The sequence below is a fragment of the Daucus carota genome, chromosome 6 (genome assembly GCF_001625215.2).
Source record: "Daucus carota subsp. sativus chromosome 6, DH1 v3.0, whole genome shotgun sequence".
NCBI lineage: Eukaryota > Viridiplantae > Streptophyta > Magnoliopsida > Apiales > Apiaceae > Daucus > Daucus carota.
In genome coordinates this window covers 28,872,060-28,899,706 of record NC_030386.2, presented here as the reverse complement: position 1 = coordinate 28,899,706, position 27,647 = coordinate 28,872,060, and the positions used below count along the sequence as shown (strand labels likewise).

Here is a 27,647-nt window from a genome sequence, read left to right as displayed (position 1 = left end):
ATAATCCAGGTATGATGATTGTCTCTGAACTCCTTACGGAATACAATTATTCGCAATGGAGTCAAGCGATTACACTTGCGTTATCTGCTAAGCTCAAGTTAGGGTTTATAGATGGATCAATAGCTAAACCTACACCTAATACTGAGGTGTATGCCTTATGGAAACGATGCAATGATATGGTTGTGTCGTGGCTTCTAAACTCGATTTCACCTGAAATTCGAGGAAGTGTTGTGTATTTGAAGGTCGCTCAGTTAATCTGGGAAGATCTGGCTGTAAGGTTTGCACAGAGCAATTTGCCACGAGTTTTTCAATTGAAAAAGGAGTTGATGTCTCTAACTCAAGGCTCTCTGTCAATTACTTCGTATTTCACGAAGTTTCGCTCTCTTATTGATGAACTTGATGATGTGTCTCCGATTCCTCGATGTCTTTGTGTGAATTCTACATGTCAGTGTGATGTTGATGGCAGATTGACTCAGTATGAACAAATTCACAAATTAAGTCAGTTTCTAATGGGACTAGGGGATCATTTTACTGCTGTGCGTGGTCAGTTGCTAATGATGAAGCCTTTGCCGAGTTTGAGTCATGCTTATTCCTTGCTGTTACAAGAGGAGGTTCAGAGAGATTGTCGTAACTCAGTTGTTATTGGTGAAAATGTTGCTATGAATGTCAGAACTGGTAACACAAAGAACAGGAACAATTCATCTGTCACTCGAAAGTCAGATGCTACTAATGAGGCCTTAGTTTGTGACTATTGTCATATGAGTGGTCACTCTAAGGAGAAATGTTTTTGTCTTCATGGCTATCCGGAGTGGCATCGCTTATTTGGCCAGCCTAAGCCTAAGCCAAGGCCTAATGCAGGCAATTCATCTACTGTGAGTTCCAGAACCAGTAATTCAGGTGCTTCTGGTAAACAGGCTGCTCAAGTTTCCTCACAAATTGCTCCTGCTGCTGATGGTTCTGGTACTGCTGCTTCAGGCTTCACTGACACTCAATGCCAGCAGATTGCATCTATGATTCAGGCCAGCCTCAAGTCTATTCCTGCCTGGCAGAGTCATCATGTGTCTACCACACCTTTGGCTGGCACTACTTCTACTTTAATGCAAGGTAATGCATTCTGTTCTGTTTCTTCTGTGCATACTTTACAAGCATTGGATAATGCTTCGTCTGTTGAGTGGATTCTAGACTCAGGTGCGACTGACCACATTACATGTCAGTTGCACAAGTTGATTAATCCTATACCAATGCAAGCAAGCTTGTATTTACCTGATGGTACAAACACAGCTATCACTCATTGTGGTTCTGTACAGTTGACCAATGACATCTTGCTCCAAAAAGTTTTGTGTGTACCAAACTTCCGGTGCAACCTTATCTCTATTCCTAAGTTGACAGCAAATTCTAACTGTCATGTCAGTTTCTCTATGAACAAATGCCTTATGCAGGTCCTTCCACAGAAGAAGATGATAGAGATTGGTGATTTGACTGGGGGTTTATACAAGCTGTCCTCAAGGTTCTCACAGAATAGTACTTCTACAGTCACTCCATATATTACTATGTCAGTACAATCCAGTATGGACCAATGCAAGTTATGGCACTCAAGATTAGGCCATCCCTCTACTCCAGTTTTACAGCATTTAGATATTGTTCCTAAATGTGATACTACTCTGTTCAAAGACTGTAGTATTTGTCACCAAGCTAAACAAAAGCGCTTTGTATTTCCTACTAGTACTTCTACAAGTAACTCTTTGTTTAGTTTAATCCACTGTGATCTTTGGGGGCCGTATCGAACATGTACTCATGGTAAATGCACTATGTTTTTGACTATAGTAGAAGATTTGTCAAAGAGCACATGGGTCTTTCTTGTTGTTGATAAAACCCAAGTGTCTTTACTGATCAAACAGTTTGTTGCTTATGTTCAAACTCGATTCCATGTCACAGTTCAGACAATTCGATCTGACAATGGAACGGAATTTATCAACAAGGATTTGCATATGTACCTGCTGAACTTAGGCATTCTTCAACAAATGTCATGTCCATACACACCCCAACAGAATGGGGTGGCTGAACGTAAACATCAGCACCTTTTGAATGTAGCACGAGCTCTCAAAATTCAAGCTCATTTACCTGATTCATTTTGGGGCGATTGCATATTGACTGCAACTCATTTAATCAATCGAACTCCGTCCAAGCTGTTAAACTATAAGTCTCCTTATGAGGTGTTATTTCAGAAGCCTCCTAGTTATGATGATCTCAAGGTGTTCGGCTGCCTGTGTTATATGACTCAGGTTGCGGGTCCTAAGGACAAGTTAGCCCCTAAAGCTGTGGCATGTGTATTTCTTGGATATCAGTTTGGTACGAAAGGCTATCGTCTTATGGACTTGCAAACCAGGAAAACATTTGTGTCCCGGGATGTTCATTTTGTTGAAGACGCATTTCCGTTCTCTAAGATTAATTCTCCACCTCCTGTGGTTATTACACCGACTGATACTGGAGGATATTCTACTGATCCTGTGGAGCCTACGGTTGTGATTTCCAGGTCTTCAGGTACAGAAGAGGTACCTACTACTTCTCAGAGCAATACTGAGATAATTCCTATTGCTCGACCAAGTCGACAAAGCTCTCTACCTGTTCGGTATGGTGAGTACACGGGGCTCCCGTCATTTCTTGCTTCTAAGAATGCTAATTCTGCCACTTATCCTCTGCAGAATTACTTGTCATATCATGTGTTTCGTCCTCGATATGCTGCATTTTTGAATGCTACAGACAAAGTATCTACTCCATATACATATGCTCAGGCAGTTCAGAACCCTGTGTGGTGCCAAGCGATGGGAGAGGAAATTTTAGCTCTTGAATCTAACAATACTTGGGAGATCGTCCCTATGCCTGTGGACACTAATATAGTTGATTGCAAGTGGCTTTATAAAACTAAGTATAAACCCAGTGGTGAAGTAGAGAGGTACAAGGCTCGTCTTGTAGCCAAAGGGTTCACTCAAACGGAAGGACTTGACTATTTTGAAACATTTGCTCCCGTGGTGAAAATGTCAACCGTTCGCATCTTGTTGGCGTTTGCTGCTGCTTATAACTGGCCTCTACATCAAATGGATGTCACCAATGCGTTTTTGCATGGTGACCTCCAAGAAGATGTGTACATGCGCCTTCCTCCAGGGTTATCGCAGTTCACTGGTAAGAGCTTTCCAGCCACTGCTGATATTCCGTGGGTTTGTAAACTCATCAAGTCCATATATGGACTTAAACAGTCCCCTCGTACATGGTACTTAAAGCTTGCCAATGCTCTTGCTGGTTTTGGTTTAAACCAATGTGCAGTTGATCATAGCCTGTTTACAGTGCATAAAGAGGGTCAATTTGTAGCAGTGCTAATATATGTGGATGACCTCATGATCACTGGGTCATCACCTGATCTTATTGCTCAAGTTCAGGCCTTACTTAAAACCAAGTTTAACATCAAAGATCTGGGGCACATGCATTATTTTCTTGGGTTGGAGATTGCAAGGTCTGATTCTGAAATTTACTTACATCAGCGAAAGTACTGCTTGGATATTCTTAAGGATACTGGGCTTGAGGCTGCTAAACCTTCTGTGATTCCGATTGAACAGAACCATAATTTGCAGAAATCTGAGTCTGCTCCTTTAGCCCCTGCTGATATTAAAGTGTTTCGACGTTTAGTTGGTCGTCTTATATACTTAACTATCACTCGACCAGACTTGAGTTATGCTGTACATACTTTAGCACAGTTTATTGCTAGACCTCTACAAGATCATTTAGATGCTGCTTTTCGTGTGGTGCGGTATCTGAAACAATCTCCGGGTCAGGGCATTCTCTTCCCTGCCTCAAATGAGTTGGTTCCGCGCGCTTACTGTGATGCAGATTGGGGAGGTTGTGTGGATACTAGGTGTTCATTGACTGGTTATTGTATTATGCTTGGCAGTGCTTTGGTTTCATGGAAATGCAAGAAACAAATCACTGTATCCAAGTCATCTAGTGAGGCTGAGTATCGTGCTTTGGGTGATACCACTTGTGAACTGGTTTGGATCAAGTCAGTTCTTAGCTCTCTTGGGCGAGAGATTACTGAACCAATTTCTCTCCATTGTGACAACAAATCAGCTTTATACATTGCTTCTAATCTAGTGTTCCACGAACGGACTAAGCACATTGAAATAGACTGCCATTTTGTGCGTCAAAAGCTTCAGCAAGGCTTTATTGAAACGTTTCGTATTAGTTCTGCTGAGCAACCTGCTGATTTTCTTACTAAGGCTTTGTCGTCTCGGCAACTAACCTATCTGTTGTCCAAGTTGGGAGTTTCCAACTTATTTACTCCTCCCAACTTGAGGGGGATGTTACACCATGTGATGCTAAAGTGGATAATTCAGGAGCTGAGCTGGCAAATGCAAGTAGTGGAGCATAGCCTTGACAGCTGTTAGTTTGTTACAAGTATAGATATAGAATCTGTGTATATAGGTTGAGTGAGTATATAAGTGGTCCTAGCTTGTAAAAGAAGACAAGTTTTCATTTTCAATATACAGTTTTACTTTTATCTCTACACTATGTACATATTCTGAGACATTTCCCATAGTCGTTCTGCAACTTTCTGGGCAGGTTTCAAAGAATTTATACTTTTATTCGCCATTTAAGAAATGTCATAGGCTCATAGCTCTATATGCCTTTTACAAATGACAAACAATGCTAAGATTTTTATTCTCGTTTGGTTTGTCATATGCAATGACGAACCGTACATATGATTTTTCTTTAAAATATTTAACGTTTGTCAGCAGAGTTTATTAGAGTGCCCTCTTGCATTCAAAATGAAAGAGATTGACCTTCTTTATCAGTTTATTTTTGAAGGTGGTTAAAAATAGCCGGTTAAGAATGTGACGGAGCCATATAATCTTTTTAGGAATTAAGGGTATAAACTTCACCATGCCCCGTGCTGGATATCGCCTTCATTGCTTCAGTACTCTAGCTGTAAGACTTGGAAACCATTCGCTTTACCCTCACCCTGCTGTATATTTAGTTGTAGATCCACATTCTGAGCAACCTGCCCTTGTTGTGGACCTTCATGCTTCACAAAAACAAATATTTTTCCAACCGTCTCTCAAATAGAGTTATTTTTTGGGGCCCCTCTCTGCTAATAATTTGTCCGCTTCATCATTGAAGGCCCTTGTTATATATGTAATTAAATTGGATTATAAACATGCTTTTAATATTAGTATGGACATGAATCCGGGAACAAAAACTCTGGTATGTAATTAGAGTATAATTTCATACGCAAAGCTGAATTCAAAATTAGACATTTTTTATGGAACTCTAATGACAAAGATTTGAAGAAACTGGAGTACTGTTTTAGCTGATTAATCCTTGGGTGAAAATAGCAGTGAAAACCTCCATCTCGGGTTTTGGAAAGCATACTCCAATTTCCAGACCTCCATCTGAATCTCTTGATCCAACTAGTCCGAATTTCTCTGAAACAGCTTCATATTTAATCGGTTTTCCCCACCCAAAATCTGTACTATAATAGTCGAATTTTGGTGATCCTGAAACCCCAAATTTGTGTTGCATTATGCTAGCTTTAATTACATCAAAAACCTTCTCAAACCCTTTCACCACTCCCTCCTCATTGTTCAACTTTTCATCGAGAACCCTTCTTATTTCTTTAACCGCGTTCCTGAAGCCTTCGTGCTCAACCACCAATAGGCTAGTATTTAGGCTACATCTACAATTCACGACAGCATTTCCAAAGTAGTTTGAAGGTACTGGCGGATCCAAACGTTCCCTGGTGTCCATCATGAAAACGAAATGTTCCTTAACTTCCTCTTTATCATATGTAAATTGTTGTAGAGCCATGCGTGTCTTTGCCATGCAAGTCCATACATATGCACACGTTACCACGAAACTCGATACCTGGGGATATTGATCTGTCACCAAGTGTTTGAGCCCTTGGATCTGGACTCGATTAATCAACAATGTGGCTTGAACCAGATCTCTGCAGTGATGCGCCCTAGGAGAAGAAACATGAGAGTTTGCCACCGGTAAAGATTCCCTCAAGAAAATTGAAGCTATGCCCTTGGGGTCTTTGATCACACTCCTGTCATAAAACGGGAGAGTATTTATTTTATCATAATCGTCTTCGCCCCTGAGTTGCTTAGCATTAATGCAAGCCCATGTCCTGATAAAATCTGACATGGATTTTCCATCAGCGATAACATGGGAGTTTCTGAATCCAACGCTGAATCCTTGGCCGGGAAACAACGTTACCTGAACAGAGAGAACTGGAGACGCGACATACCTGTCATTTTCAATTCCATGAGTATAGCCAGGTGGGAGTTCAGGAACAAGACGAAGCAAATCATAGATAAGTCGAACATGATTACCACATACATGTTTGAATCCTTTGGAAGCATCACCCTTAAACTCCGCTATAACTACATAAACAGAGTCCCCCTTTAGGTACCTAATTGCAGGGGCGATATGGCTGGAAAGGCTTGTAGGGACTATTAGATTACCGCTAAAGTAATAATAGTGTTTAAGGGTCATGGCTAGTGATTTCTTAAGTTGCGGAACAATTGTTTGCGTAAACTCAGCTTTAGAACAGGGTAAATCATAGAAGTAAACACGGCTGAGGGGAGGCCAGTTGAGCCAAAACATATCGAAAAAAGTGAGATGTAAAAGTTTTTCGGTATCTGAGTGATCAAGAGGTGGTGGGATATAGCCGTGCTCGAGAACACTCACCAGGCCTGATGCGCCAGCCATTTCTGCAATTTTACTGTGATGCAGATCTCACCAGGACTTATTTTCCAGGCTATTCACAGCACATAAAACTTGAATTTTGATATGTGTGGACTGTCAGATGGTAATGAAGATATAAAGTATCAACCTTTCGATTTCTGATCTACAACGACATTTGAAAACTATAGTTAATGATGTCAAGAAAAAACAGAACACTAGTTTGTAAAATTAAACTAATATTAAAGTATGTAGTAGTTAAAAAGTGGATGATTTTGGTAAATAAATTTATGTGTCTGTACACACGGGGCGAGTAAAGAACTCCGATATGTAACTACATGATAATACCGTTTGTTGCCAAGAAAAATGATCCTATTTTTTAGACATTTGGACCAAGAATGATCCTATTTTTCAGATGTATAGATGCAAAAGGACTGGCAGAGTGGCAGTTCTCGCGTTCCTTTCCGTATTTAACTATTCAAACACGTGCTGAGCCTGCTGAGACAGAGGGAGGATTTTATTTTATTTAGAAAAATCAAATTTAAAATAGGATCAATCATTAAAATATATATAAGATTTTATATTTAAATAATAAAAATAAAAAAAAGTAATCAGTAAAATAATAATATAATTAAATTATAAGACTATTATAATAAATTTTATATTATTATTTAGATCCATAATTTACCCCGGTCATAAGATGGTCTTCAATAATACTACATATTTTCGTAGATTTTTTGCAAATTTATCTTTTTGGTCATCAATCATTTCTGTACCATGCACCTTGTTAGTTATGTGTTGAGTGTTAACTTTCACCGCATAAATTCAACACATCTAAGAGTCTCAAACTAAAACTGAAAATTAAATACTTCTTCTTTAGTCCCAAAAGCCCAAATGGATGAGTCGAGACAAGACTCATATTGAAAATAAATCCAACCCTGTTGTTTACCTACCTTTGCTCCTTCATGAACATAGCACATTCTGTTTTGGGCTTTTCTCACCCACTCTTTTTTTTTTCTTGCTATTTTCTATATAAAATACTGTTTTTCAGTAAGTTAACATTATGGAATCTCTTCAAAAACATTGAATTTCATATTATAACTTAAAATATAGAATTATTAAAAAACTTGCAAAATAGTTACAATAGCATTTTCCTTTACCGCCAGTATGACCAAACACTCACACCGGCTTAACAGAAAAAAAATTATAAACACACGATCGAACTGAATTATATGAAAATAAAAGGCACGACCATCACTTCAGTTTAAATAAAACAATATTCATAACAGGATTGAGAAGATGAAAAATATCGGAAAACACCGGAAAATTCCAGAAAGCAAACGAGATGAACGGACTTATGGAACTTTATTTGAATGATAAATGCTAAGATTTTACGAGCTGGAGTAGACTAAATCAGTCACTTAATCCCTGGGTAAAGTTTGCAGTGAAAGTATCCATCTCAATTTTCGAAAAGCAAAATCCAAGTTCCAGACCTCCCTCAAAATCCTTGGATCCAATGAGTCCAAATTTCTCAGAAACAATCTCATACTTTTTAGGCTTTCCCCATCCAAAATCTGCACCATAATAGTCCAGCTTTGGTGATCCAGCAACCCCGAACTTTGTCTGCCCTTTCGTCGCTTCATTACGATCAAAATACATCTCCAACCCTTTCAAAGGTCCCTTTATTCTTTCATAAAGAGCATTTCTTATTTCTTCAACTGCATCCGCAAATCCTTTTTCTCCCACCAATTGGCTGGTTTTCAGTGTAGCCCAGCAAGGCAGAATAGTATTTCCAAAATAATTTGAAGGTATCGGTGGATCTAGACGATCCCTCGCATCCATGGCAAAAATAAGATGCTCCTCCTCCGCTTGGTTTTCATCATTCGTCGCCTGTCCTAGTGCGGCCCTCGTCTTTGCCATGCAAGTCCATACATAGGCACACACCACCACGAAAGTTGATACACGCTGCAATTGAGCCGGGACCAAAATTTTAAGCCCTTGGATCTGCTCTCGCTTTAGAACAAGGGTAGCTTCAACCAATTCGTTCTTTTGAGCTGCAGGAGCGAAAGCTTTTTTATAATCTTTCTGGTTCCTCATACGTAAACAGTCCCTCAACCAAATTGAAGCTATTCCCTTGCTGTCTTTGATCACACTCCTATCATAAAATGGGAGAGTATCTAGATTATCACAATTATCTTCACCGATGAGTTGCTTGACATTAATTGAAGCCCATGTTCTGAAAAAATTGGACAAAGTTTTTCCATCCGCGACCACATGGGAGATTCTGAATCCCACACTATATCCACTGTCCGGAAACAACGTGACTTGAAGAGATAAAACAGGAGATATATGAATGCTGTCGGTTACATCTGTATCAGAACTCCCTCGGGGAAGATCAGGAACAAGTGTGAACAGCTTATCAACCTCTCGAGCATGCTTGCCAGATAAATACTCAAATCCTTCGGAAGTATTGCCAGTAAACTCTGCTACGGTCAGTGAAACAGAGTCGCCTTTTGAGTACCTGATCACAGGGGTGGTGCTGTCAGCAAGAGTTGTGGGGGTCATCAGGTTACCGCAGAAGGGATAATAGTGTTTTAGAGTTGAGGCTAGCGACTTCTTGAGATTTGGAACAATTGTTTGTTTAAACTCAGTTGTAGAACAGGGAAAATCATAGAAGTAAACGCGGCCAGGGGCAGGCCAGTTAAGCCATAACATGTCGAAAAAAGTGAGGGGCAAAAAATTTTCGGTGATGGCGAGATCATGTGGCGGTGAAATCCGACAGTGCTCAAGAACGGTCACTGGGTTGGTTCCTGCTGCGTTAGATTTGGACATTTCACAAAGTTTTACAGACTCTACCTTGCTCTCTGCTGGTTAGTTGCAGGCTGCAAGTCATCAAAGTTTATTTTTAGTTTTCAAATGTCAGATTACAATAAAAAATTAATGTGGATGCACCAATGACTCAATGAGTATTCATGATGTAAAGTGACTGATACCTAACCATGTTCATTTTTCTATGATGCGGTATATATTATATAGTTGATTCGTGTTGGGAAATAGGAGAGATTTTTCAAAGGACAGTAGTGTGGTTTTTTTTTTGTTTTTTTTTTGAATTTTGTCAAATCCTGCCAATGTCTCTAACAGCCCGTCCAACTTTGAAAATGATAGTATTATTGATGGAAATCGACGGAACATGTAACTGAATCACAAGGCCTCTTCAAGGGAGTGGCTGCAAACCAGCAACGTTATTGCGGATGAAAAGAGTAAAGATATTGAGATAGTTGTAGAGTTTCTTTGGTTAAGAGTTGAGAGTTTGATAATTACAAGAACATCTCCCATAATTTTTGGGAATTCACCAAACATACAGCTTTTTAACAGATTAATTACAATAATATTATCACCTTAAGAAAACCGGAAGATTTACATTTATTTCTAAAAAGTTATTTCTTTATTTCTGAAAATTTATTTCTAGTTTGCAAATATACAGAACTACACCACTCTCCTCTTCACTTCCTCTCCTCTCTCTCTCTCTCACAGTGAAATGAATTGGGCTCTCTTTTTTTACGCCTCTCTCCCCTCACTCTCTCAATCGGTAAAACAAATTCGATTAAATATACATGTGTGATTGTGTCGGTGGTGGTGGATGGTTGATGTGTTTGATTGTATTTGCACAATCAATGTCTCAAAATTTTATTATCTTTGATGCTTTTAAATATTAGACCATGTATATGTTCACATTTCAATTTCTCACCATAGAGATTGGATCACCTAATCTTCAATTTTTTTAAAAAAACAGTTTTTACCTCTTTTGTCAAGAAGATGAAGATTAAACTAGCTCTTGTTGGACCTTACAAATATGCACCAAATTCAATAATTATAATTTCAATATGCAGACATATTAAAAATGCATCAGAAAATCTTTTGTATTGCTATACAGAACATTATCATACAAGAGAGCAGAACATTGATAAAATTACTTCTATATAAATATAAAAATAACATACAGCCCACTTAACACATGTAAAAACAATAAAAAAAAATCATTATACAAAATTAAAGTAGTCAAAATCATCACTAAGTTACATGTAGAATACATGAACCTAGACTGCAAAATACATGAACCTAAAGTAAAAAAAAGAATTATCTATATTGACTTACTGCAGTGACAATCTCAAATTACAAATAACATGTGCAAACCTCCAAAGTCCAAAGTGCTAAAAAAAAAATACTTTAAGAGCAAAAAGTTAACTAGATGTTGTGTTGTTATTTATCTCCAGTCCTGTGGGATAATCAAAGGAAGAAGAAGATAAGACAACACAGACTTTTTGAGTTTTTCAGACACTTAACCCACCTGTTAAATTATAAAGGAGAAGTGTATAGTTAAAACTCAATGATGCATTTCATAAACTAACACACAGATTCAATTAAAGCAAACAAATTACGACAAATTATAAAACACGCCTCAGTAAAATCCGATAATATCATTTGAAATGTAGCTTCACCAGGTGGTTCTCCCTGTAAACAGGGTCCTGGATACACCACACCTCGTGCTAGTGGATTGAAACATCACAGGCAATAGATAGAACGTAGAAACAATAAAGCGCACACCAACTTGGCATCAGAATTATTGCATTTGCAGATCAGAAGTGAATTTTACCAAAAAAATAAAGAATGATAGTAGTAACTAGGCTCAGACCATTTCAGCTTATCAATCAAGAATTTTCTGAAGCAGAACTGGCAATAAAGCTGTATAATTAATCATCACTGCAAACATCATAGAAACAAAACGATGTAACTAACATACAAAATATAAAAGAAGAGGCTCATATCAAGAAATTCAACCATATTTATCCTTTATACTTCAATGATTACTCTCAGAAGCGCGGATAATATAAAATCATAGCCTAAAAATATGAGTTCGCAAACATGAACATTATAAATAATAAGGCAGTAATCTAGGAGACATGGCCATGGATTTGACACAAAAAAAGGCAGTGAATTGTGATTTGTGTATGCTTGCAAGAGCAAGAGAAAGGGTTGGAGGGTTTATGCTTATATAACACGGGAATTGGGAGAAAGGGGGTGTGTTTGAAACCCTAGAATTAAGCTGATTGTGAATTGTGATGTTAGTATGCAGGCTGGGCGGGAGACTGATTGTTCGGTCCGTGAGCAACATGGCCCATTTAGTCCTCAGAGGATACCCAACGGTGAAGCCCATTTTTCATGTCAAATGTGTTTTAACTTTTAATAGAAACACATGTATCATTCTTAACCTCATATTAATATTTACTGTATCATGCTTTTGTCAAGAATAATAACTACAGTATATAATTTGAAATTATATATTAATATTTATAAATTATTTTATAATTTGACTAAAAAGTTTTTGATTTCTCAAAATTTTCATAAATTTCAAATAAATCGTGAACTGATAGGTTAACCGATCAATCCAGACTTTCAATTTCTACAACTAAGAATTTGAATGATTATGCGTTTCAAAAAAAATAAATTTGAATTGTTATAATTCATTTTAATTATTAGCTACACGCCTATACTCATATTTACTCTCAGAAATACAACAGAGATATCCTTTTAGCAAACTCGCTATTTCTCTTATCTTTCGCGACAAAATTATAAATTTATGTCTGAGAACCTGGAAATCAAATTCCCTTTATTTTTTTTCAAATACAAATTCACAAGTTTACATGTGAGTATTTTCAATTAAAATTCAATTTTGACAGAATAAATATTAAATTTTAAATTTCAAGCAATCAGCGAACTATATCATAAGAAAAGGAGAAAAAAGAAGACATATTTGCATTTAGCCTGTATTTTTCCTTTTACACATAAAAATATTAGTGTATGAATTTTCGAATATTACGTATAGATGCTACTTTGGTTCGTGGAATGGTTTCAGTGATACTGACATATATAGTGTCGTACGTTGAAGACTAGCCATGTATGATGTATCTACCAAGAGCTCAATATGTACATGTGTTTTTTTTCAAATAGACAAATTTATTTTCTCCTCTTCCTTCTTGATTAACAAACAAAGATACAATCTTTAGTGGGGGTTTCTCAAATTCCCTTTCCAACTGATGATCTAAAATATCCACAACACAATTTGATCTTTCTCTACCACCAAACTAACCAGGTCAATGCTTCCATCAAATCCGATAAGAAGCTGAAAGTTTCAATCTTTTGAATTAAAGTTAGAGTCTTGGGTCAATTTGTATCTGCAATTGAAAGGTTGATGTTATGATTCAGCGAATTTGAAGCAAACCCTAATAGAAAAGAAGCTGATGCAGAAGATTATTGGGTATTATATTGATCTGTTGACTTCATCATACTCACCACCTACATGGGCAAGTACTATTGCTGGTGCCTTTGTGCTTCTCACTCTCACACTCTCCTTTTACCTTATATTGGAACACCTCTCTACTTACAAAAACCCTGAGGTATGTACTGATTGTGTGTGTGTGTGTGTGAGAATATAGAATATTTTTGATTTTTTTTAAAGCTTCTGATGGCTAATTTTTATTTTATTTTTGGTTTAAATTGAATAACAGGAGCAGAAGTTTTTGATTTGTGTTATATTAATGGTGCCATGCTATGCAGTTGAATCAGTGAGTTTGTTTGTTAATAGGATATATGTTATACTGTGAATTGCACACACTTTAGTTGTTTTCTATATGAAGAGTTTGTGACTTTTTTATTGTTTGTTTGCACAGTTTATTTCGTTGGTGAAGCCATCAATTAGTGTTGACATTGGGATACTGCGGGATTGCTACGAATCATTTGCTATGTATTGTTTTGGGAGATATCTTGTTGCTTGTTTGGGTATGACTTCTGGTGATCTCTTCCTCGTCGTATAAATTTTAAAGTTTTTGTCAGTTTCACTACTGTTATGTACTTATGTTCTTAAGGTTGCTATGGTGATATATGTGTGCCAGTGTGACTGATGAATTTAATATATAGCACTTGATCAGATTTTTTTTATTTTTTTTTGTGAGAATTAAGATGGCAATGTCTAAGAAGCATTTCGTGTAGGACAATGGGTATAATGTTATCACCTGAACATGCACTCAAGCTAATTCATCGGCACTTTTCTCTCTGATCAATGATTTATGGTTGTTTTATATTGTTTTTTGTAATTGAGTAGGTGGGGAGGAGAGAACGATTGAGTTCATGGAGAGGGAAGGACGTGCAAGTTTGAAAGCCCCCTTGTTAGAACACGGCTCAGAAAAGGGAATTTTGAAGCATGTTTTTCCTATGAATTTGTTTCTGAAGCCATGGAAATTGGGCAAATGGGTTTACCAAGTCATCAAGTTTGGAATTGTTCAATATGTATGTGCTCCCTCATTTAGACAGATTTCTTGTTTATATTCTCTGACCTGGTTTATCGAATTATGTATTTGTTTGTCGTGATACCATAAATTCTGTGCAGATGATTATAAAGGCTCTCACTGCTATTTCAGCTGTAGTTCTTGAAGCTTTTGATCTATATTGTGAAGGTGACTTCAAGCTGAATTGTGGGTAAGGTTTTTGAATTGCCACCTAGAGACTAGAGTACTTTTGATTTGTGTTCATCTGTTATATATATACTTTAGGAAAACACACATTTTATGCTTACCTCAGAAGGTATTGTGTTGTTGGTGAGTTCTTTTAAAGCATTCCTTCTAAATTACTGCTGCAAGTCTGAAGTGGGGCTTACATGAGTATGCATCTTAAAGTAGCACATGGCTATCAGCAGGGCCGGCTCAAGAAACTTTGGGGCTCTAGGCGAATCTAAAAAATGAGGCCTAATTTAAAAAAATAATCTAATATTATATTAATTATATAAATACAAAATCCTACAAAATTTAAAGTTTACAAACATAAAATCACCCTAAACACACTACTACAAAATTAAAATGAAACAATAACACAAAATTTACTTGCTACAAAATAGTATTTCTACATCAGGTTTCACTAGCCTAATTCTAATATATTATTCAACTAGAATGTGTATAATATTTTATTAATTTTATTTCTACATCAGGTTTTGACGTAAAATATTAAATATATTTGGAATTAATAAATAAGATGTATAAATTTAAAAAATATTAAATTTTGGAGATAATTTGATTAAATATTTTGATAAGTTCTAATAATGAAAGTAATTGTGTTATTAAATCTAAATTTCAATATTAAATAAACTGAAGGGAAAACTAATTAACTATAAAATCTATAATGTTTTTTTTTGACAACATAAATTTATATTCACAAAAATGAGGTTACATACTTACATCCACATAAAATAATCATTTACATATTTATTAGGTTATAGATTCAAGTCAAGTATTTATTAAGTTAGCACAAAAAATAAAACATGATTAATAATACTAATATTAGTATTTCAATTATTTTTTTGAAAAAGTTGATTACACAGACCTTTTTAATTTTTCTACAAAATTTGAATATTAATTCTTATCTTATTTTTGAAATATTTATTTTACGAAACTAATAAAAAAAATTCATACTTATACTTATACATATATATATACTAGTATAAAACTGGGGGCCTCTCAAAACTGGGGGCCTTAGGCGGTTGCCTAAATGGCCTGTACTATGCGCCGGGCCTGGCTATCAGTCCTGGTATTTTTTTGTGATATTTTAGAGCTAAATGCACTCCAGTTGACACAAAATAGGTACTCTCATGCTTTTTGTATATTTTAGTCCCTTTCAAGGCGCAGTTACTTCACCCAGACTTGGGTTGGTGAAACAAACAAGGGTTTGGATCCAAGATTTGGAATTGCAAATATGTAAATAGTAATACTTTTGAATACGGTTCTAATATTGGACATGGGTGCAGGGACGTGGACAGGGTAGGTTAGCTCGTGATATTTCTAGAATATATATGTTCTTAGTTGTTTTGTACGTTTGATATTGTGTCTATTTATCATTAGATTAAATGAACATTATGAAACATATGCAATCCATCACATCAAATTGATATGATAATATAAAAGCAAGTAGTCCGAAGAGTTCTAGATTGGAACCGGACTGTTGTAAGGTTAAGAGTCTTGTTTGAGTATCATGGATCAGACTCAGATCCATACCCACAGTTATATTGTGTCATGTTGACACGGGTATAGGAGTTAAATTGAGGAGTCCATCTTAGAGGGTTTTATGTTTCTCTTAATTGCTTTCTCATATACCATTTACCATTTTGCAGGTATCCTTACACGGCTCTGGTTTTAAATTTCAGTCAGTCATGGGCTTTGTATTGTTTAGTTCAATTTTATGGTATTACAAAGGACGAATTGGCACACATCAAACCACTGGCAAAGTTTCTGACATTCAAGTCAATTGTGTTTTTGACATGGTGGCAAGGTGTGGCTATCTCGCTTCTTTCTACACTGGGTTTATTTAAAAGTCCAATAGCTCAGCAGCTGCAGTTTAAAACAAGTGTTCAAGACTTCATCATTTGTATTGAGGTAATTAATTTGTTTCAACGTATACTCTCGTTCATGCGAATTTCACTTATCGCATTAAAGATATGTTATTATCCATGTCATTATCAGTGAAACATTACATTATTCCAGTTATTTGATAGTAGTCTCTTTTTTTGCGTATAGATTATAGCTGATAAGTAGTACCTATTCCTTGATAAATCTTGGGATGAATGAAATTTGAAACCAGGACCTGGGATGACAGAGAATTGGCTACCATTAGGTTATCCCATCACACTCAATAATAGTTAGTTACTGCATGCACTTGTTTGTCACTACAATTAGCCGAAATGCAAAGTTGATAGTAAATGTAATTGCCTGTGGAAAATATGGATATGTAATATTTGAAAGTCATGCAGGGATCCTAACAAATTGTTGCTTGGTAGACTGGTAGTGAATAGTATACATAGGCTCCTGCATGATGGAGGGCAAATTTTTGGAGTAATTATTAACACAAGGATAATATAGATGTCTCAACTGCCTTGGTTCACTGTTAACTGTGATAGGAAATGTAGTGCTTTCTATATAAATGTTGCTACTTCAAAATACTGGCAGATTAGGGTGATGAATGATGATAATGACCTTGGCTTGTTTATGATTAAAACAAGGTATGCAATGTTCTAAATAAAACTTATGCACTATACAGCCTACTTATATAATTATATATGTATATATAGCCTAAATCATGAAAACCTGTGTAAAGTAAGGATTCTCATGTACAATGAATTAAAAAAAGACATGTGATCTAAATTATAATTTATTCTGGAAAGACGACCGGATATTATGCATCCTGTACCCCCCCAATCCCCCTCTCCCTTTTTAAGGCATATAATGCTTCTGCAACATTGCTGACTAGTTTGTGTCAAGCAGAGGATGCAGTTTTCATTTGGCCATATTATGTTTAAAAGTTTCATTACTCTTCTGTGCCCTTCTAATAAATATGCAGCATAAAGATTATGTGGTCATCGTTGTAAAATAATCAAGGTTAACAGTTCTCTCTCTTCGTCCAGAGCAGATGGGCATTGCATCTGTCGTTCACCTATATGTGTTTCCTGCAAAGCCATACGAGTTAATGGGAGACCTCTTTCAGGGAAGTGTTTCAGTCCTTGGAGATTATGCATCCGTTGACTGTCCTCTAGACCCTGATGAAGTGAGGGACAGTGAGAGGCCCACAAAATTACGACTTCCCCAACCTGACATGGGTGTCAAAAGTGGAATGACCATCAGAGAAAGTGTTAGGGATGTCTTCCTCGGTGGTGGTGAATATGTAAGGGATCCTGTATTTTAGCTTGTCTATATTTTAAGCTGCCTACTTAGTAAATACTAAACTAGGTAAAATTGTGCCTTGTTCTGATAACTCAGACTATTTGCTTGCTGAAATTATGAAACTATTACAAAAGTAGCAATGGAATCGGTATGTGATATTACTTTTTTGCTCTATTTTTCCGGGGATCTAGTTTTGCTAAAACAATTTTTGGGTAAAGTTACATTGTTGTCCATATGATATCGATTTCAAAAATTGAAAAACTTAGCAAAAACCCGATAATGGATGAATGCAAGATGCAATTCATTACACTTCGCCTGTTTTATAGCTGAAATGAAATTCCACCAGAAGTAATCTGAGAGACTCTAGCTGAGAATCTTAGTGGGCAGAGAATGAGCCACTTTTTTTTTCATTAAGCAATACGTACAACAAATACCTACTTATTAAAGCTATTGACTACTCATAATTTTCTCATCTGTCTTTCCACCTGTACAAGGCTCCATCATCTTATCTTATATGTGCTTCATGACTTTTCATTTTTTTTCCTGTCGCTTTTCTTATATTTCTTTGCAGTCATTCTTATTGCTGATAATGATTCTGTCTCATATGTTTTAATGTAGATTGTGAATGATCTTAAGTTCACAGTAAACCAAGCTGTGGAGCCCATGGAAAAGGGAATCAACAAATTCAATAAGAAGTTACATAACATATCGGAAAATATAAAGAGGCATGACAAGAACAAGAAAACAAGAGATGATAGTTGTATCAATTTGTCACCTCCAGCTCGGAAAGTCATTCGTGGAATCGATGACCCCCTTCTTAATGGAAGCTTTAGTGATAGTGGAGGATTTAAGAAAAAGAAACACCGTCGTAAAGCAGGCTATACAAGTGCTGAAAGTGGTGGGGAGAGTAGCAGTGATCAAACGTTTGGGGGGTATCAGGTTCGAGGCCAAAGGTGGATCACAAAAGAGTAAACATGAGGAAATAGTTAGAAACAGTGGGGGAGAAAGAATGTTCTGCGCCGTCATTAGAAAGGTGGTATTGTGTACTGTACATATTGTAAACATTCTTTCACCAGGCTTAGAGGCATCTGGAATTGAATTTGCCATGATCTAGTTTTGTGGAGGAAGTTGGTGATTCTTCTTCAATGGCATCTTGAATATCCATTTGGTATCAGATGAAGTCTGATACGAAAAGAACCCGAGATTAAGTGTCAATATTTTCCGTTTTCCTATATATATTTTACATATGATGGGCTTCTCAATGTTGTATAGAGTCCTCCAATGTTCTCTGCCTGTTTTTGGACTTGTGTTACTGTGTAATACTGGTATCACAGTTTACCAGATACATATGCTTTGGCCAACTATAAAAGAACCATAGCCTTAAATATGAACAGTGCAACTATTATAAGCATTGATCATGGTAACTTGGGTGTATTTTCATTTGTTTTCGCTGTTTATGAAGTTCAATCTAGAGATATTATCTGCTCTCACTCTGTTGAAGATTTGTACAATGCAATGATTTGGTTTAATTAGGAAAAGAAATCTACATTCATTTCGTTATTTCGCGTGGTGTTTTAGTGTTCCAACTTTGAAGAGACTTGCTGGTGTATGATATGGAGAATGTGTTTTTTTTTCTGAATTAATTATTATATAAAAATATTGATTTCACACACAACAACAGGTCGTTGTAGTATAGTGGTAAGTATATCCGCCTGTCACGCGGATGACCCGGGTTCGATCCCCGGCAACGGCGTTTTTTTTCCTTTTTAACCTATTTGTTCCATCCCTAAAGGCTTAGCTGCTGCACGACTTGATCTTCACACTGCATCTTCTATATTCAGCATATATAGGCCATTTTATACGTACTGGTGCACAACTATATATTCCATAAATTTCTCCTGCTTTAACGATGGTCCGGATGTTGGTTTGTTTGGCCATAATGATATACAAATCACAAGCCTCTAATAATTATTTTCTTACTTTCGCAACCTAGCTTACTGGCAACAAATCAAACGAGGTTAATTTTTTTAAGCAGGCTTCAAATTTAACCTTCCTTCTTCCTCCAAAACGTTATTTTCTGATGACAACCTTAAGCTTCTGACAGCGGCATTGTTATTTTCGGCCAGGGGAGCGAAGAAGGAAGGTGTTACGAGAGATTTTATTAAAAAAAAAAAACAAATTTACAATTTGACAGGTTAGGCTAGGCAAGATGAATGATTTATTTTCCAGTTCGTTTAAAAAGGAGCCGGCCTTTGCGAATGACATGGAGGCTGGGACTGGGAGGGATAATGGCGATCTCGATAAATTCTTTGAGGATGTTGAGAAAGTGAAAGAAGACATGAACGCTGTGGGAATAATCTACAAAAGATTGCAAGAATCTAATGCGCAGAGCAAAACAGTTCATAATGCCAAGACTATGAAAGAACTTAGGTCCAAAATGGATGCAGATGTTTCGAATGTTCTCAAACGTGTTAAAGTTATAAAGGGAAAGCTTGAAGCTCTTGACAGGTCCAATGTAGAGAACAGGAAGCTTCCCGGGTGTGGGCCTGGATCATCGGCTGACAGGACCCGGACATCGGTAGTTGGTGGACTCGGGAAGAAACTGAAGACATTGATGGATGACTTTCAAAGCCTGAGGACAAGAATGAATGATGAGTACAAAGAAACAGTTGGGAGAAGATATTTCACAATAACAGGGGAGCAGGCTAATGATGAGCTGATAGAGGACTTGATATCAAGCGGAGAAAGTGAAAATTTCCTTCAAAAAGCAATTCAGGAACAAGGGCGTGGCCAAATAATGGACACTATTTCAGAAATTCAAGAACGACACGATGCTGTGAAGGATATTGAGAAGAATTTGATGGAACTTCACCAGATATTCTTGGACATGGCAGCATTAGTTGAGGCACAAGGGCAACAACTGAATGACATTGAGTCACATGTTGCACATGCGAGTTCATTCGTTAAAAGGGGGACAGATAACCTAGTGGAAGCTCGAGAGTATCAGAAAGACTCAAGGAAGTGGACATGTTATGCAGTCATCCTCGCAATTGTTCTCATTATAGTTGTTCTTTACCCTATTTGGTCAACGAAGCTGATTCAAGAGTTAAGTAAAAAGAAGTGATGCTGTTTTTGTTTCCAATTTTCTGGAACTGGAAAATACAGTGCCCCGGAGTTCTACACAACTGACACATTAGGAAGTTGTTGATCTGGGATCTGCATCACTACGACATTGATTTCTTGTGTCTCTTCGAAGAATATGTGCTATTGTATTAATAGTAGTTTAAGTAGGTTTTCCATTGTTTTTTTGTTTGAAGTATGTTTGGAAATTTAAAACCTAATTTGAAATTTATGATTCCAATAGATATGTAATAGCTGTTTCAACTAGGATTGCATTGTTTATTACCTTTTTTCCTGAGTTCTGACTTCTGAAGGTACAAGGAAGAATAAATCACCAACTTGCTTGCTATTAATCACACTATACGTACCCCTCATGCTAAAATTCATTCATTACTTTTGGACTATGTCCACGTACTTTGTTGTATGTTGATAGTTCAAAGTTGTGTTGTACAGAATAAAATAATTTCGAAGATGATTATAATGTTTGTTTGTTTTTTAAAATATAATGATGGAGAAGAAGTTTAAGGAATGATGAGGAGAGCACAACTAGCTAGTGTTAAGGAGTATTTGCAGTGATAGTAGTGAAAACCCTTGTCGAAAAATGACACATGGTGGAAGGCTGGAAGCGGATGATTGTCTAGGGTGTGTTGACAGTTGACACCTGACTCTCCGGCGTGGCTGTGAGATACTTGTTGGTTGTGAGGAGGTCAGGTCAGATTTTAAAAACTTGATCGAGGTACAGAAGGTGGAGGCGAGAAAGAAAGAACTCGGGCCTCGTACCTCTAGTGCATATGAAATAGCAGCAAGCTAGCCGGCGATGATAAAGTCCTCTGACCGATAAGAAAGTCCTTGATAGAATTTTTTAGGGAAGAATGCAACGAATATTTTGTTGGTGCAGTGCTGCTACACGCTAGGAGCTTCAACAAAAGTCAAGTTTTCGCGAGTGAGTTCATGAATAAATTTATTCGCGGACTATTTATTTGAATTATATTGTGATCATATTCGGCTTGTTAATAAATCGATATATAATATTATGTTAAAACTTGACTTATTATTAAGTCGAATTGAACCGAGCCGAACTTTCACTCCGAACACTGAGCCGTTCGTGAGTTGATATTTTCTTTTCCCTAAAATTTATAAATATAATACTTGTAATAGGAGTTGATATTTCATATAATATCTCTAAAATCACCCGCGACAAAACTGTAAGAAATATGAATTATGACGATTAGAACCCTTTCGGACGCTACATATCTCTCAAAAAAATCGTTTGGTTGTCTACCGAAGAAGAAATGATTCAACGGCGATATGATTATGCCTTTGTTCAATTTCGATTATATCTGTAGATGCCGCATGATTTTTCAGAATTATTTTCCTTTTTCAAAAAAAAAAACAAATAAAAAATAACGGGGAACAAAAAAACTCTCACAAAATATTATCATCACTATACGGCGTCGTGCGCTTATCTCAGACGGTTCAATTACAAATCGGGTCCAGTTGCGTTGATAGACATTAACGAAATTCCTGGGCTGCTGTATCTATACCAAGGCAAAATGGCTTCATCATTGGGTGCTCTAAATCTAGCCCGACTCTCAGCTTCTAGATCAGCTGCTTCCCTTCTTCAGCGCCGCGCCTTCTCTGGCGCCGCCGGTAATCACCCCCTTTTCTCTTGCATTTTATTTCAAAAAAAATTCTATATCTCTTTAGATGAGTAATTAGTCAGGATTTATTATTTATATTCTTGAATATTAATATAGTGTATGTATTTATTTGTTTTGGTATGATCAGATCACCATGGACCTGCAAAGGTTGACTGTTGGAAAGCCCCCATGAGTCCTTCTACTTGGAAGGAAGAGCATGTCAGTCTTTTTTTTTAATTCATTTTTATGCTTTTTTGTTTTGGTTAATTATTGTACTTATTTATGGCTCAATTATGTGTTAATGACTTAATGTTTATATGCTGGATTGAAGGAATTGAGCAAGGCATTGTTTGGCATAGGACACTGTTAGGGGGTTCCAGTTTGTTAGCATACACGCCAAGTGCCTGGCTTCTTGCATTTAAATTTGTTAGTTAGTTGGCTGACAAATTTATACGAGTAATAAAATTAAATAGTGAATTATACCAACTAATTGATGTTCGGATGGTTGTATAGTTCTGAATGTGTCAGATATTCATGTTTACATGTGAACAAAATCACATTAGGGTTATAATAAGTAAAAGGTTGCATAAGCTTGCCTAGTTACGAATTTGGTTATAAATCTATTACGGAGGCCGATCGCAGGACCAGGTTGATATATTAAGGCAATTTTTAAGGGTAAAAAGATGAAGAGTCCGTGCAGGATTTGGGACAAAATGGACAATTTCACATTAATGTGGAGTTAAGGTGCACTTGTGGCTTAACATCGGTAGCCTTAATACATATAGGGACTTCACAGTAAAGATTGTTGACCTTATAATTAGTGATTAGAAAATTTATTTGTGTCAAAGGGAATTTTATGAACAGTTGATAAGACTTTGTGGATCAGAGCCTTGAGGGTATGTAGAAAGTTAAAGTTGTGTTTGGTTGGGGTGAATGGAACGGAATGTAATGTAATGAGTGAAAATAAAAGAAAATAATAGAGGGTAGAAGGGAGGACTTGAAAAAAATTGAGTGAATGCAAATTTTATATGATGAGATTTGGGTAGAAAATAGATATGATTAGGAATGGAGCATTCCTTCATAAAGTGGAGGGCCTGAGCTCTAGTTAAGGGTGATAGGAACGGAATAGTGGAGGGAATGAAATTATTAAACATTTAACTAAATTGTAGTTCAAATTTCATTCCATTCCCTACATTTTTATTCAACCCAACCAAACACAACAGAGCATTTCTAAGTTTAGGATAAGTGATCATTACGTATAAACTTGACTACAAATAATTTCATATTCTGCTTACACAGAAAGAAAAGAAAATGATCTCTTAAATGAGCATACTCTTTGATACTGAATGCGTATTATTAATTTCTTCCATCCAAGTGAGGACTACAACTTCAAAGTTATCGTCTGAACCCTTTTAATTTTTTTGCTGGCTTAGTGTCTTAGCCCTTAGATATAAGTCATCACCACTTGTGTCCTGTTTATGTCTTTTAAGTGTTTAAAACACTTTCTTGTCACCAGATTCTAACACTGTAACAGCCAAAGAGCTTCAATTTTTTACTGTGCACTGACGCTGTTGCAACACTAGTAAGTTGAGAAGTTTTTGATTATTAGTGGACTGTAATAGTGGATCAAACAAAGAAATAATATGCAGTGTTATACATTGACTTGTCAGAATAAGATTTGTATAGACGGGCATAGAAATTTGTAGCTGGATAGCATAGGCACATATGAGAAATCTAGTTTGAGAAGCTCTTCTGTTGTAATTCATGGATGGGTTATTTGTTTACACATTTATCCAGAACTTACAGGCCAACTGCTTCTTTCAATTGTGCAGTTTGTGATCGTCTCTTTATCTGGATGGGGCCTGCTTATCTATGGTGGGTTCAAAGCTTTCTCTGGAGGCAAGAAGGAAGAGGTACTGTCTTGTTTGCCCCCTGAATTTTTAAGTTGTTGATTTCTGAGCAACTTTATATGTTGTTGGCAATTAGTAAGTAACAATTCGGAAGAACTAATTGAGCATAGGGCTTGCTGGCCCAGTGTTGCACGGATCGTGGATCGATCCGGTACGCGGTACGAGTTCGGGTACGTGGAACGTTAGTTTGAGTGAATTGGGTACGCTGAGTACTGAATCGGGTACGCGGGTCGATATAAGGATCCGTTAATGTATATATATAATAAAGGAAAAAAATTATACATATGTAAATTTGCTTTACTTTTTATGTTAATTACTAATTAGTATAAAAGTTTAGTTTTTGGATTTTCAATATTATATTATATTAAAATTGAAATAATTACAATATTTGTTTTTGAAACTAGAAAAAAATGATAAAATTAAATGTGAACAGATGTTGAGCTTTGCACATCTTTTGAATTTTGAACGTCACGTGACTAGTATCAAAAAATAAAAGAAAATGAAAAATGAATAAAGTAGAGAAAAAGATACAGCAGTCTATCACTTATTCACTTGTACAGCTGCACACATACACACTTGCACAGTTTCACATGCACGTCTCTCATCTTCTTCACACTTCATCTTCTTCATGAGTTTAAGCAAACAAATATACACAAACATATACACATCACAGATCATCAAAACAATACAGCCCAAATCGATTTTCTATCTTTCTTCCTCATTTTACGGTCGTCGAAGTAAGCATCTGCGGTTCGCCGGAAATGACGAACTGGAACGCGATCCCGGCCGATCCGGGTCGACTTCGACCCGTGTTCCGGTACGAGCGAACCAGTTCGCAGATCCATAGACCGTACCGCGAACCGGGTAACTATGTGCTGGCCCCGAGGGTGACCTGAGTTTAAAAGAAATTAGTGTACAACTGCAGGTCTATTTTATTATTAATTATTACAGAAATGCCATTCAGATTTTGTTCTAAAATTGTTATAAACTCAGAATATCTACATGAGGTCACCCTCAGCCCCTTTTTCCTCTTCAGCGTAGAAGTAATTGACCTTTATTAATAGAAGTTGTCGGAAGCTTCTTCTGTTTTTTTACTCTTGACTTGCGAGAATCTGCATGTCTATCTACCTAAATGAGCAGAAGCAGTCTTTCTTTTGATGTTTCTTTTATATTTGCTGTCACTTTTAATTGTTCGACATACTTTGAGGTTGATGGACATTAATGAGTAGAAGCTAGGATAATCTTTTTTACTATGGTTGATATAATATGCTAGCTTCCTAAAAGTTGCTGTGTGGGGGCGGGCGGATCGCTGTACCATTACCATAGAGAAACTTTCTTCGCCTGGTCTTCACGTTTTGTTTTCTAATTGCAGAAATTGGTCGAGGCAGCGAACTAGAGTTTGGGGTGCAGCGGCATACTTTTCTAAATTCTCTTCCCAATAATGTATTTACTTTAAAGTAAAATCCTCAACAATCTTGTTTAAATTTTGTCTGAGGGCAGCGAAAGAGTTGCTCTCATTGTTTACTAGTATGGCCATGGAATGCCATTTGATCAACATGTGATGCTATTAGTTTACCATTACAAGACAATTCAGTTTCTTCCTAACTATACTCTCTCTTATTTGTTGTATATCTTCACGGAAGGCATGTGCCTCTAGTTTATTCCTTTTTTTTTTCCTTCAAAATTTCTAAAAAATTTATCTTTTTATCCAATGAATGTAGAAAATTCAAAAATTTTGGAGTAACTAAATAATTTCGTCGCATGAATAGTTCTACTGTTCCAAACACAATATTCCCGCTGTCCAAAGCATTTCATTTCTTTATGCTTCCTTTTTGGGATGTTCATCTAATTTTTTTCATTTCTAAATTTCCTATAATAGAAAAATTTTATGATATAAAAATTAATTATAACCGATACTTGCCTATAGTCACCTTTAATAGTAAAATTTTATTATACTAAATTTAACTACAGCTACTATTTAGTATTTTCTCATTATACTTGTTTCATGAATATCCTTATAGTACAAGTGCTATGACGGATTTACGGGGCTGGGTTAATTATCAAATTGGTCACTGAAGTGGGCTTAATGTATCAAGTTGGTCATTGAACTCAAAACGGTATCAAGATGGTCACTGAAGTCACCATAAATATCAAACAAGTATCTGGAAATATGAGTTCAAGCAATAAAAATATTATTTATAAAGTTTTACACATTATTTTTGAATGTTACAAAAACCAAGTAAAAGGTTATGACTTCAAGCAATAAAAATATTATTTATAAAGTTTTACATATTTATGAATCTAAATATATTATCATAAATATTAGAAAGCATAACCTTTTACTTGGTTTTCGTAACATTCAAAAATAATGTGTAAAATTTTATAAATAATATTTTTACTGCTTGAACTTATATTTCCAGATACTTGTTTGATATTTATGGCCACTTTAGTGACCATCTTGATACCGTTTTGAGTTCAGTGACCAACTTGATATATTAAGCCCACTTCAGTGACCAACTTGATAATTAACCCTTTACGGGGCGCACCAAACTTATGGAAACATCTTCTCTTAGAGAACAATCATGGAATGTTCATAATAATAGATGAATGAATAAGCAGGTAGTATCAAATAAGGGAAAAGGATGTCGTAAAATTATTATTCCTCTAAACACCTGTTTAAGAGTATATATGTTTTACAGCATTTGTCCAAACTCCAAAGTACATCTATGCACCACCCCCGTATATATTTATCTTGTCAAGCTAAAGTAAGATACCATCTCTTAGAAACATAGTTCAGCACAAAAAAAACAAGAGATAATATAGTGATCATTGAATTCTTAAATAACAAAGCAAGTAGATGCCAGATATCACCGTGCCCTCAGTCATCATCCGGACATTCTCCACTGACCACTCCATCGACAACTAACCGACATTGTCAAATCCTACTCTTCGCATGCAGGAGCCTCAAGATCGATGTTCATAATATGCTGGCTTTTCTTTAATCATAAACAGCTTGCAGGGTTCTCATCATTACTTGATGATTCCTTAAGTATGTGCCCGGAATAAGATTGTTGGATATAGTAACTCGAGTCCGATGACCTTGCAAATGATAACTTGTCATCATATGGAAGTGGATCCCAGAAAGGATCGGAAGACGATACGTCCTAAATGCAGAAAACATAAGAGTGCAATTCAAACAAGTAAGCACATGCACAAATGGTACAAACAAAACACATGGACGAGGAATCAATGTAGACGAATGAAGAATTTTACCTATTTTTGATGAGCTATAAACAGAAACAAATTAATTTATTCATAAAACGACATTAAATTAGTAGATTTGCAGAACAAGTTGAATTCATGAGACGCGGCAAATGGATATTTTTATATTCCACAAACTTCTACTTTATTCGGGGAGCCAGCGGTGAAGTGAAACGATGAGGTGATTGTGTAAAGTAAAAAAATAAAGGGTGAGTTGGTGTAAA

At 36.4% G+C, this 27,647-nt stretch overlaps 5 protein-coding genes and 5 non-coding genes across 11 annotated transcripts; 4 read left to right on the top strand and 6 right to left on the bottom strand.

Moving 5' to 3' along the window:
* Positions 1–5,251: 5,251 nt before the first annotated feature.
* LOC108226206 (phenolic glucoside malonyltransferase 1-like) lies at positions 5,252–6,911 on the bottom strand. The gene has a single exon (XM_017401152.2). The coding sequence runs from the start codon at positions 6,760–6,762 to the stop codon at positions 5,356–5,358; it is 1,407 nt and encodes a 468-aa protein (XP_017256641.1). The 5' UTR covers positions 6,763–6,911; the 3' UTR covers positions 5,252–5,355.
* A 1,082-nt stretch (positions 6,912–7,993) lies between these two features.
* Positions 7,994–9,681, bottom strand: LOC108224500 (phenolic glucoside malonyltransferase 1-like). Its single transcript, XM_017399143.2, has one exon. It carries the CDS (start codon positions 9,565–9,567, stop codon positions 8,149–8,151), a length of 1,419 nt encoding a protein of 472 aa, XP_017254632.1. The 5' UTR covers positions 9,568–9,681; the 3' UTR covers positions 7,994–8,148.
* Positions 9,682–10,982: 1,301 nt separating this feature from the next.
* LOC135147458 (small nucleolar RNA snoR97) lies at positions 10,983–11,091 on the bottom strand. The gene has a single exon (XR_010285032.1). It is a non-coding gene; the product is annotated as a small nucleolar RNA snoR97 (small nucleolar RNA).
* Positions 11,092–11,191: 100 nt separating this feature from the next.
* Positions 11,192–11,306, bottom strand: LOC135147447 (small nucleolar RNA Z278). The gene has a single exon (XR_010285021.1). It is a non-coding gene; the product is annotated as a small nucleolar RNA Z278 (small nucleolar RNA).
* Positions 11,307–11,415: 109 nt separating this feature from the next.
* LOC135147446 (small nucleolar RNA Z223) lies at positions 11,416–11,504 on the bottom strand. Its single transcript, XR_010285020.1, has one exon. It is a non-coding gene; the product is annotated as a small nucleolar RNA Z223 (small nucleolar RNA).
* A 47-nt stretch (positions 11,505–11,551) lies between these two features.
* Positions 11,552–11,638, bottom strand: LOC135147466 (small nucleolar RNA U36a). The gene has a single exon (XR_010285040.1). It is a non-coding gene; the product is annotated as a small nucleolar RNA U36a (small nucleolar RNA).
* A 1,011-nt stretch (positions 11,639–12,649) lies between these two features.
* Positions 12,650–18,985, top strand: LOC108192890 (protein LAZ1). 2 transcript variants are annotated; one of them, XM_017359414.2, is made up of 8 exons: positions 12,650–13,190; positions 13,302–13,358; positions 13,464–13,572; positions 13,895–14,079; positions 14,180–14,268; positions 15,950–16,211; positions 17,242–17,493; positions 18,111–18,985. In XM_017359414.2, exons 1-8 carry the CDS (start codon positions 13,035–13,037, stop codon positions 18,462–18,464), a joined length of 1,464 nt encoding a protein of 487 aa, XP_017214903.1. In that variant the 5' UTR covers positions 12,650–13,034; the 3' UTR covers positions 18,465–18,985. The 2 variants fall into 2 exon arrangements, 1 of the variants encoding a protein (XP_017214903.1); XR_010284601.1 differs by having other exon boundaries at positions 12,690–13,190; positions 17,237–17,493; positions 18,111–18,754.
* Positions 18,986–19,173: 188 nt separating this feature from the next.
* TRNAD-GUC (transfer RNA aspartic acid (anticodon GUC)) lies at positions 19,174–19,245 on the top strand. Its single transcript has one exon. It is a non-coding gene; the product is annotated as a tRNA-Asp (tRNA).
* A 151-nt stretch (positions 19,246–19,396) lies between these two features.
* LOC108226205 (syntaxin-125) lies at positions 19,397–20,616 on the top strand. The gene has a single exon (XM_017401150.2). It carries the CDS (start codon positions 19,702–19,704, stop codon positions 20,614–20,616), a length of 915 nt encoding a protein of 304 aa, XP_017256639.1. The 5' UTR covers positions 19,397–19,701.
* A 1,455-nt stretch (positions 20,617–22,071) lies between these two features.
* On the top strand, positions 22,072–25,767 carry LOC108225166 (uncharacterized). Its single transcript, XM_017399983.2, has 4 exons — positions 22,072–22,262; positions 22,401–22,471; positions 24,085–24,165; positions 25,535–25,767. The coding sequence occupies exons 1-4, from the start codon at positions 22,166–22,168 to the stop codon at positions 25,556–25,558; spliced, it is 273 nt and encodes a 90-aa protein (XP_017255472.1). The 5' UTR covers positions 22,072–22,165; the 3' UTR covers positions 25,559–25,767.
* Positions 25,768–27,647: the final 1,880 nt, after the last annotated feature.

Excerpts from the sequence above, each read along its gene's own strand:
- LOC108226206 (XM_017401152.2), bottom strand. The coding sequence starts at position 6,762 with ATGGCTGGCGCATCAGGCCTGGTGAGTGTTCTCGAGCACGGCTATATC.
- LOC108226205 (XM_017401150.2), top strand. The coding sequence starts at position 19,702 with ATGAATGATTTATTTTCCAGTTCGTTTAAAAAGGAGCCGGCCTTTGCG.
- LOC108224500 (XM_017399143.2), bottom strand. The coding sequence starts at position 9,567 with ATGTCCAAATCTAACGCAGCAGGAACCAACCCAGTGACCGTTCTTGAG.
- LOC108225166 (XM_017399983.2), top strand. The coding sequence starts at position 22,166 with ATGGCTTCATCATTGGGTGCTCTAAATCTAGCCCGACTCTCAGCTTCT. Across the intron at positions 22,263-22,400 it reads CGCCTTCTCTGGCGCCGCCG|ATCACCATGGACCTGCAAAG; the intron begins GTAATCACCCCC and ends TGGTATGATCAG. Across the intron at positions 24,166-25,534 it reads CTGGAGGCAAGAAGGAAGAG|AAATTGGTCGAGGCAGCGAA; the intron begins GTACTGTCTTGT and ends TTCTAATTGCAG.
- LOC108192890 (XM_017359414.2), top strand. The coding sequence starts at position 13,035 with ATGCAGAAGATTATTGGGTATTATATTGATCTGTTGACTTCATCATAC. Across the intron at positions 13,191-13,301 it reads CTACTTACAAAAACCCTGAG|GAGCAGAAGTTTTTGATTTG; the intron begins GTATGTACTGAT and ends ATTGAATAACAG. Across the intron at positions 14,080-14,179 it reads AGTTTGGAATTGTTCAATAT|ATGATTATAAAGGCTCTCAC; the intron begins GTATGTGCTCCC and ends AATTCTGTGCAG.